The 9,917-nt window shown below is 45.6% G+C and overlaps 1 protein-coding gene across 8 annotated transcripts in view; it reads right to left on the bottom strand.

Moving 5' to 3' along the window:
• Positions 1-2,649: 2,649 nt before the first annotated feature.
• Positions 2,650-9,917, bottom strand: part of LOC126996047 (IQ motif and SEC7 domain-containing protein 1-like) — a 50,926-nt gene continuing 43,658 nt past the window's right edge. For 4 of the 8 annotated variants that reach the window (XM_050856068.1, XM_050856070.1, XM_050856072.1 and 1 more), the window contains 7 exons: positions 9,214-9,402; positions 8,537-8,754; positions 7,693-7,982; positions 7,162-7,271; positions 6,701-6,956; positions 5,656-5,994; positions 2,650-4,209 (listed from right to left, as the gene is read on the bottom strand). In XM_050856068.1, coding sequence (XP_050712025.1) covers positions 3,911-4,209; positions 5,656-5,994; positions 6,701-6,956; positions 7,162-7,271; positions 7,693-7,982; positions 8,537-8,754; positions 9,214-9,402 — 1,701 coding nt within the window. In that variant the 3' untranslated portion in view covers positions 2,650-3,910. Of the gene's footprint in view, positions 4,210-4,250; positions 4,865-5,655; positions 5,995-6,700; positions 6,957-7,161; positions 7,272-7,692; positions 7,983-8,536; positions 8,755-9,213; positions 9,403-9,917 lie in introns of those variants that run through there. The other 4 variants (XM_050856075.1, XM_050856069.1, XM_050856076.1 and 1 more) reach the window with 4 other exon arrangements.

The raw sequence follows: 9,917 nt of genomic DNA, 5'->3' as shown, positions 1-9,917 counted from the left end.
AGGATGCGGGGGAGAGGGTGGCTGGGGATGGGGGTAATGGACACACGGTTGCCAGATTATCGTATTCAGAGCCGCGTATTTAACGGTTTCTGGCCCATAAATGTTGCCAAGAAACACCAATAATTGACCATTTTAGCGATAACTATATTTGAAGGCAGTTATTTGGGTCGTGGAGGTAGTTTTTGGGTTGGAAATAGGCAAACATAGGAGGCAGAGTACGATAATATGGCAACGTTGCTATGGACAGGAAGAGAGAGAGAGAGAGAGAGAGAGAGAGATGATAACGAGGCCACGAGGGAGCTGCACTACTGATTAACGCAGGTGTTCAGGGTTTCCTCACGTGTCGGCTCAGAAGACTCACGACAAACAAACACGCGCACGCCTCTTGCTGCTTCCTTCTTTCCTTCCTTTCTTGGCATATGACCACAGATGTTGCGCCGACTAAACGAAACTTTTTTCCTTTCTTCCTTCCCTCTTTCCTTCCTTCCTTCTCCCTGGCCCTAAGACAATTTATTAAGTGCAACAGAAATAAGTAAGAAAACATTGGCGTGTCTGCAGTCGATATCCTCTCAGGCACTTCATATATATATTTTTTTATAGCAAAGGAGACAGCACAAAGGCACAAGAAAAAGGAAACAATAAAAAAAAGCCCGCTACTCGCTGCTCCTTTAAAGAATCCGCGTCAAACCACCACCAATGTCATAATACTACCCATGGAAATACCCCCACAACTACGAAAGCCTTGTCAAATAGGTGTGCTTGGGTGTCGATATAACTGATTAAGAATATGGCCTCATTATAATCATCAACAGAGCGGGATTAATGAGTTGAAGGTCATTGTTACCCCCCCCCCACCCCCATCCCCTGCTCATGTCCCCTTAAAACTGAACCGCCTTACTAAACGAGGCCTTGAATGGGGGATTAAACTCCGCTCGTTCTTGATTAACTCTTAACTATCGGTCTTGTTTTCTGGGTTTTGTTTCATATCTTACTTTTTTCTCTCGTGTCTTACTCCCGTTTACTATTCTATTCGTGTCTTTTCATTCCTATCGTAATTTTTCACCTTTATTACACGGCGACTGTCATATAGCTGCTCCTAAATGTTTTGTAATGTTTTTTTTATTATTGTTAACTTTTCTTTCTCCTCTGCGTGATTCGAAGTCTCACTGTCTCGTACTGTTTCATTGTTGCTTCACCCGCTGGTTCGGTCCTTCAATGAGGCAGAACTTGAAGCCTCTACCGCTGCAGGTCGCCTTTTAAATACATTAGTTTTGCTTTTATATCGATCTTTATACAGCAGGACTTGCATTGGAGTCGTTGAAAGCATGTTGCTCAATGTTTATTTAAGAATTTGTGTATCCGTTTAAGTGGATGAGCACGCAGATGTATAATTTCCTCCCCAACTTCCACTCCCTCTTCCTCCCCCACTCCCTCTCCTTCTTCCTCTCCCTCTGCCTCCCCCACTCCCTCTCCTTCCTCCTCTCCCTCTCCCTCCCCCACTCCCTCTCCTTCTCCCTCTCCCTCTCCCTCCCCCACTCCCTCTCCTTCCTCCTCTCCCTCTCCCTCCCCCACTCCTTCTCCTTCCTCTCCCTCTCCCTCCCCCACTCCCTCTCCTTCTCCCTCTCCCTCTCGTTAGCTTATGTTCCCAGGCCGACCCGCTAGTCAGGCCAGGCGGGCGCTTCGCTGATTGGCCGCCGCTCCCTTTCCTCGCCTCCCATTGGCTATCTGGTGTTCCCGAGACGGATATTTCGTCGCACAAATTTTCGCGTTTACTTCATAAGACGGTTTTATATTTATTTTCTCGGATTTTCATATATTTCTTTAGGTTTTGCAATAAAATACATGACAAATAGAGACTCAAGATCTGTAATTAACTCATTTTAGTGCCAGTCGCTAAATATAATGAGGACAAAAGTGGTGGCGGCGAGGCAGGAGGGGCCGCACAATACCCCCTCGTATGCGTTGCTGTTGAAAAGGTGGTCCCGACGGCTGTTTTGGAGGCGCCGTCAATAGCAAACCATAAGTCGTGTTGTTGTGCGGCGTAACCTTGACCTTGAACGTTTACCGCCAATTATCTGTATCCTTTTATTTACTTATTTCGTTGCTCGCTTGCCTCCTTCCTTCTTTCCTTCCCTTCTTCCTTCCTTTCCTCCTCACTTCCTTCTTTCATTCCTTCCTTGTCTCCTACTTCCCTTTCATCCTTTCATCTTCTCCTTTTCTTTATTTTTCTTTCTGCCAGGAGCGAATATTGAAAAGATTTATATATAGCGTTATTTTTGTTCATTCTCCAGTGGGACATTATACTCGCGTCTGTCTCTGCCCGCGGTGACTCTCTCCAATACTTACTTCAGTAGGGGTGGTTTATTTTTTTTCAGCTATGTCCGGCAATGGATGGCTCTTGGTGGTTTGCTCTTGATTCTGTCCGCCACTTACCTCACCGCATTACCTTCACCAACTCTGCCTTCCTTTTACCTTTAGTACCCCTATATTATCTCTCATAGTCTTTTTCTCAACCTCTTGTGTGCTGTCATTTGCAAATCATTCAGTTCACTCCATCTGAGGGGCGGCTCTGTTAGTGTCATCAAGGGCGGTCTTCCCTACCCCAGCGGCTACACAGCGGAGGAGTTAAGGGGGTCATAAAAGCATCACTCTTGCATCATAATATTTATTTGCCATAGAAACACAGCCTGTATAATCAAGCTGACAAAATTATAACAATATTTTCCCATATATACAAAAGTATGTGAGTTTGTATTAGATAATATCAATAATCTGGGACACTGCGCAAAACTTAAGCCAGTCCAGTAATTTGGCGAGAAGCGTCTGACACATGGTACTTAAAGGTGTGTGCTGACTAGATGTCATTCCACGGGGAAGTGCGCGGCTTAGAGTGGCTAAGCCGGGCCTTGCTAAATGTATCAACTGTTGTGCACACTTTACTCTGAATAAAACAACTTTATTTGTGGTAGTTGCCGCAGATCCTGGCACCTGCAGGCTCACTACCTTAACTAGGCCTAAAAACGTCTTTAGACAGGAGGGGTCTCACCTCTGGGTTATACATACTCATATATTTAACATAGTATTAGATATATTATACACTGATTATTTTAACATGACTTATGTACATATATGATACAAATTAATATATATGTGTGACTACTTCTGACTAAATGGCACTGAATAAATTTGTTTTCTTTGAATTATTCTGATCATCACTACCGCTGATCTAAGTACCAATGCCGTTGTGGTGTGAGGTACACTCGGCAGCCCTCAGAGCAGCAACTCAGGGCACCTCCTCCTCCCTCCCTCCTCCTCACTCTGGTCTGCTGCGTGGAATGCTTGTGTAACCTTGAAAGACTAGATAATGGCTAGATATACAACCTGACTTGGCCCTAACCCGATCCCTCCACCCTTCTCTCCACACTGCCTTATGCCGCCACCTTCCTCCTCTCTTGTGGGAGTCTTGGAGCCTTCCTTCACTTTACTGCCGTCTGTAATTGACTGGATATGGCTTCCTGCAATCACCTTCCAATAACTTAGTCACTTTGGCAGAGTCTTTGATTAAGGGCAGAACTCTTACTCCCACTGAACCAACTTTCCCTAACCTCACCTTTTTCCAGCTCTGAACCTCAACTCATCCATTCTTTGCTATCTCTCATTATCATCCACCCAATTTATAACTCCACTCTTCATCCTTGTCCTAATATTCATTCTTCCTTATTCTTCAGCTTCATTCTCGCACCAATCCCTCCTTTCTTCTTTCTTCACAGTCATCCTTCTCTATTCTTCATCATCATCCTTGCACCAATCTTCCATTTCTTTATCCCTTCTTCATCCTTGTCCTTATCGTCATCCTTGCATCCCTCTAAGGTTTGTCCCTCCCCACAGAAGGCAGAGGACCAGCTCCCCTTCACACCTCCACACCAGGGGCCGCAAGGTCAGTCCGTGATGTCCTCCGTGTCTTGAACAGCTGGCCAAGGAAGGAGGCCGTGGGGATGGGGGACCTTCTAGCGGCCTGGAGGTCTGCCTGGGCCGCATGGGACAGGAGTGGCGGCTGCAGGAGTGGTGGGTGCAGGAGTCCGGCAGGGGAAGTGGCAACCGAGGGGCTAGTGGACTGGAATGACACGGACATGCCAGAGTCTAGGGAGCCCATACTGCCCCTTCGCCCAACCAGTGTCCCCGCACCACCAGCGCTGTTGACGCCTCCCTCTGTGGACCACATCACCACCTTCACCACCACTTACTGTGTGTGTGTGTGTGCATGTGTGTGTGTGTGTGTTAAGTCCTCATGTCTGCACCTTCGGGTATGAAGTTGAAAAGATTTAAGTTGTGCCTGGAAAGTCTCCATGAATGTTTCTAGAGGTGAGAATACATTCATTGGGTTTACATTTTACATTGCCACGAGTATTTTTGTGATGCATTAATTCTGAGACACAGAGAATGAGGACTTGAGGATTTTTTTATGGCATCTTTCTCATTTATATTCATATATATATTTTTCTTTCTCAGAGGAATGCAACAGTTTTCTAAATGCAGCTGTCTCTTTACTTTGAGATTTACAAGTAATACGCCAACACAACAAAGCAAAGGTGAGTACAAGATAATAATTAAAGTTGCAAAATAGATTCACACACCATCAAGGTCTCTGGTGTCTTCCTCTGACAAATCATGATCGTTGAGTGGGTCCTCTACATACCAAGCTGTGCAGGTGTGGTACAGGTGTGGTAAAGGTGTGCAAAGTGTTATGCCGAGCACTACAGGTGAGTACTGGTGGTCAGGTACAGCCCTGTTACGGTGGTGGTGTGGCCGGGGGGTGGGGGTGGGGGGACACGGGAGGTGCAGAGTGGCAGACAACAACATTACACTAGCAAGTACACAAGACAGCTTTACTATGATGTTTGCAAAACCAGTTATGTAAAAACAAAAATACTGGGAGCTGTTGTGAAGTTATGCCATTATATTTATTTGAATATAATGCTCTCAAAAGTTTTCCAGCTGTCTAAAGTAATACTGAACGCTAGAGGCAGTGTTGGAGGTCAAAGTAGGCTCTCTGGCCTCTTGAAAAAGTGTTCCAATAGTAATGGTCGAGGGGGCTCGGTCCCTTGCCTCAACTCAAACCTCCTGTTTCTCAGGGGCCACATTCCCCTCAAAACAAGTGTTATTGATCCTTGCCTTAGGCTTAGTATTTGATAAAAAAAGGATAATATACTGAGATGATAAGTGAATGAATACTGAGCAATACGTGTGGGTGACTAAATACAACAGTGACTATAAATACTCAGTGTTAAGAAGAGAGAAATTGATTATAAGTAGAGTGGTGCAACAAGCTTCACGAAATATTGATTTGCAAATCCAGTTTTTGTTGCAACTGCGAGATTTTATATCATCCAACAATCATGCTTTAATACCAGTTATGTGCAGAGACGGCAAGCAATCTAGCTCGCTCAATACCCAAACAGTTATGTTTTTGGATGGGCTTAGAACCAATCACCCGTCTTCCATGTGATTAACGCCCCAACTATTATGGATTCAGGTTTTGAGTATTTAATGTAGAAAAAAATTAAGAATAAAACTTGGTGCACCACAGCAGTATTTAATAAGTGATAAAATGATCGAATAAAAACATACTGTGTTCACTAAGACCAGCCCACTCACCAGCCTCATGAATGTCCAGGAGGGAGTTGCTGAGCGCCGACCGCTTAAGCGTCGAGTCGGCCTTCAGCATCCCATTCTTCTCGTTGGCGGCCACCAGCTCCATGTCCGCCACGCCCGAGTCTCGGTTCTCGGTGGTGGAGTTGGGTCTCGAGGCTCTCAAGGACGCCTTCTGCCTCTCCAGCTCGCCCTCAATTCTCAGGGACTCCATCTCATCCATCTCCAACACACTCTCCTTCAGGTCCTCGCAGAACTTGGTGCGGTCGTGCTCATTCCTCGCATTGAAGGTGATGAGGACTTTGTTGTCCACTCGGTGGCTCACCTCCATCAGGAAGGGGTAGTCTGGGGGGTTGGGAAAGGGTTCTGTTAGCCTCATATGTTTATATAGAGTTTTGGTATTTCAGTATTTAGGGGAATTATTAAGAAATATGTTTCAGAGATTACCTTTCCAATTTGGAGCATTAACAGGACATAGTTTGGGTTAGTTTCATCTTACAGATAAGGGGGAACATCAGGAGTTAGTTAAGAAAAAAGTATCAGGAGCTAGTTAAGGAGGGTCAGGACCTGGCCACAACAAGGTGTCTGCAGATCTCATTACTAAGGAGGAAGTTTCATCAGAATGTGGTACGATGTTGAAGTAGTAATGAAGGGGATATGTTGGAAGTATATATATAGAGCTTAACCTGGTAGCAGCGACGGGCCAAATTTGTGCCATGATATAAACCCCACAAAATAGATGATACATAATCTGATCACAAATGCTTTGATATATATTAAAAAATGGTTTATGTGAGGGGTGATTTTTTCTCATATTTCTTGCTTGGAGGGACCATTAAGAAACATGATCCCCGCTGCTACTGGGATAAAGAACAAATAGCTACAATAGATGTGGTAAGCTGATAAAAATAGGTGATGCAAGTGATAAGTAAGAAAAATGGATACGTATATAACAAGAAAAAATTAGGCAAGCAGGAAAAGGGAGGGATGAAAGATATGAAATGAGAAAAGGGACATGGAAAGGGGTGCCAAAAACAAGCCTGAGCCTCACGTGGAAGATCCTTGGTGGTGACGGCCAGGCCAGCAAGGGGGAAGCTCTGCCTGAAGGTGTAGGTGACGGTGTTCTTTTTCTTGGAGAAGATCTTCGTCACCACCAGCAGGTCGTTGAAGAGGAACACCTCCCGCTGGTGCACGCCGACCCGCTCCTTCTTGCTGACGTCGGGGATCTCGTAGAGGCGGCAGTAACACACGAGGCGGCGGTGCGGGAGGGCCAGGTTGGGCTTCTTCCCGACCATCGTCTGCTGAACCTGTAGTGGCCACGTCAGGTTAGTTTTTGGTACTAGATTCATCTTTTTAATCCTCTCTACACCTCTTTCTTTCAACATCCTGCTCCACCTCCTTTATCCTGTAGTACACTTCATTTTTCATAACTGGTAGATGAGTGGTGATGCTTTTTTCTATTTCCTCATCAATGGACTGTTTGCATTAATTAGGGAGTGCCACGCTGCTTACCTTGAGCACCTGCGTGACGTGGTCGTGTCCTGGCCTGAACTCTTGGCTCTTGATGCGCTGGTACATCCCCTCCAGCATCTCGCGCTCGATGTCATACCCATCATCAATCCCTGTTGAGAGGTCGAGTGTTAAAGACTGCATATATGTATGTTGGGAGTTATCTATTGTCCTTGCCTCCCTTCTTCAACTAAAATACTCTTAGATTAACCTCAAGTTTCACAGGTCATTTTCTCACACTATGACATCCACCCTACTCTTAAGAATTATTGTCAGATCATCTCTTCCTGTTTCCTCCCACTGGCCAAACTGTAATGTCTGACTCCCTCAAACAATTACCTATCTCCATAAGGCATGCCATCTGTGCACAATCCCATTACTCTTGCTGTTCTTTCTGTTCATATCATCAACACATCTATAAGACAGTTCATCTCCATTACTTATTCCTCAACAACAGTTCCCTCATGACCCCCCGAAATAGACGATGCTTCGATTCCTTTAATCCATTGCTGTTATATTACTGTCAAGACTCACCTCTCAAGTTCTTAATAAAGTCCTCCAGCTTCATCCGCTTCTCCTGCTTCATGGAGGCCGTATGGAGGTCGGTGTTCAGCATGATGATGGCGAAGGCGAGCACGAAGATGGTCTCGGGGTCCCTCAGTTTGGCCACAATGTCGCGGTTGCACTGGCAGTACCTCTGGGCGAAGACTTGCATCAGCCGCTCAATCTTCTGTGCCTCGCCGGGCATGCGGTAGTGAGTCTGGAACTTCCTCAGCGCCACGTCCACCTGCATCCCCGAGAGGTCGATGTCATGCGCAAAGCACCTGTGGGGGGAGGAGGAGGCTGTGACGGGTGCTGGTCCCTCCCTAGTGGTCTGTTTCTGCTATCTGTGGTCTTCTTTTTATGGTATTTGTTTCCTCTTCTTATCAAGTTTTATGAATGTGATGCTACTTTCTAAATTTTTCCTTGGCAAAATATCTGAAGAACAAAATGCTATTCTTGATAGAAGTTTAAAGAAATGGATGGAGGAAAGGGTAAAATTTGCATGATAAAAGATGATTGGGTGTTTGTTGAAAGGAACGAAGAATTAAGAGAGGCGTGAATTGAGGGAGAGGGTATGAGGGAGAAACCACAAGTGAAATGGATAATTGGTGGAGTGGTCAGCACACCTAACTACCAATCTGTGGGCCTGAGCTTGAATCCCAGGCAATGCTTGTGGTAGTTTTAAGAGAAGCCACTTTCTAAAATCTCAAATCTTGCTTTACACATGGATACACCCTCAGACACAAAAATCTCACCCTCATCCATCATAATATTGCAGTGCTTAAATAATATCAATACCAGTGTTGAAGCATGTTACAGCCAGGCCAAGACTCACTCAAGCACAGCCATGTTGAAGTTGTTCTGGAGGTTACCGAGGTACTCCCCAATCATCTGCTTGCTCAGGCCCTTCCTGGTGAGGAGGAACTTTGCCACTGCCTGCGGGGAGTTCTCGAGGAACCCACGGCTGATGAGGTACGTGATGCCTCGCTCCGGTTTCTTGTTGAACAGGTTGAGGCCGACTCTGTACTGCCTCTTCCTCACTACCTCCGGCACCTGTTGTGTTAAGGTGGGGTCAGGGACGGCTTAAGACTATATGCTATGATATGTACTGATTTAGGATTATTCTTTGACCTTATTGCTATGATATGCTGAATGCCACCACACTATTTCACAACCACATTCAGGTACTAATAACTACTTGATCTTATTATCATGATTTATACCAAGGCTTGGAAAAGGTAACTAGGAATTAAAAAGTGACATAACCATCCCCTTTAGAGGCTCAGTAATAATGCTCTCCCTCGGCTCTGTCCTCAGGCCTGGCGGGTGCATGAGCTGCCGTGCACACTGGCCTGTCATAACAACCTGCCCGTGTGTCATGCAGGCAAAACATGTGTGGGAAAAGAGAAGCAGGACACCCTACGACACCCCAAGGCAACCTAGTCCATCAGCCTAGGTTCGGTAAGTCCTCAGGGCACCACGCCAACACCACCCGGCCGGCCGCTACTCTACCTTGGGCATGTGGGCAGTGTGGGTGTAGTGGGCATGGTGGGCGTAGCGCGCCGAGTGTGGGGTCTGTGAGGGGAGCGTTTGGGAATAGGTCATCCCCTCAGAGGAGTGACTCTGCAAGGAATCTTCTGAGTTTTCGCTGATCTGGCTCAGTCTCTTATCCTCGCAGGGCGCTTCACTTGTGCTCATCTGCTGAGGGAAGTGTCGAGGGGTCTTTTTTAATTTCATGTGACTGCCAATTGGACAGACTTAAAGACTAGGGAGCCTCAGGGGGAAATCAGACACTAGAGTGAGACTATTAGAGACAAGAAAAGAAGAAATGAGTCAAAACTTATGTTACGGAGGAAACAACCATTTGTTTGGCATTCTGTTTAGGTAAAAATAAAATCTGTTGAACCAAAGTAAGATGCATATGTACAGCTACTCATTGTGCAGAGCATAAACTAACACATGAGATGAAGCATGTAGCGGCATCGTTTATCTTTATGTTAAAAGAAAATGCAGGTTTCTTAAACAAACAATAACAGCAAGAGTCCGTCGCAGCAGACTATTCTACTTTTAGAGGGAAACAAAATCTAGTGTCAGGCATTGATGCAAAACACAACAGGAGATAATGAATTAACTTAGGAGGAACTGCAGTGAGTCATTCATGGTGTGAGGCAGCATGGTACAGTACCTGCCACAACCTGACAACGAGGCTCATTCAC

Source organism: Eriocheir sinensis, chromosome 9 (genome assembly GCF_024679095.1).
Source record: "Eriocheir sinensis breed Jianghai 21 chromosome 9, ASM2467909v1, whole genome shotgun sequence".
Taxonomy (NCBI): domain Eukaryota; kingdom Metazoa; phylum Arthropoda; class Malacostraca; order Decapoda; family Varunidae; genus Eriocheir; species Eriocheir sinensis.
This window is presented reverse-complemented; position numbering and strand designations above follow the sequence as displayed.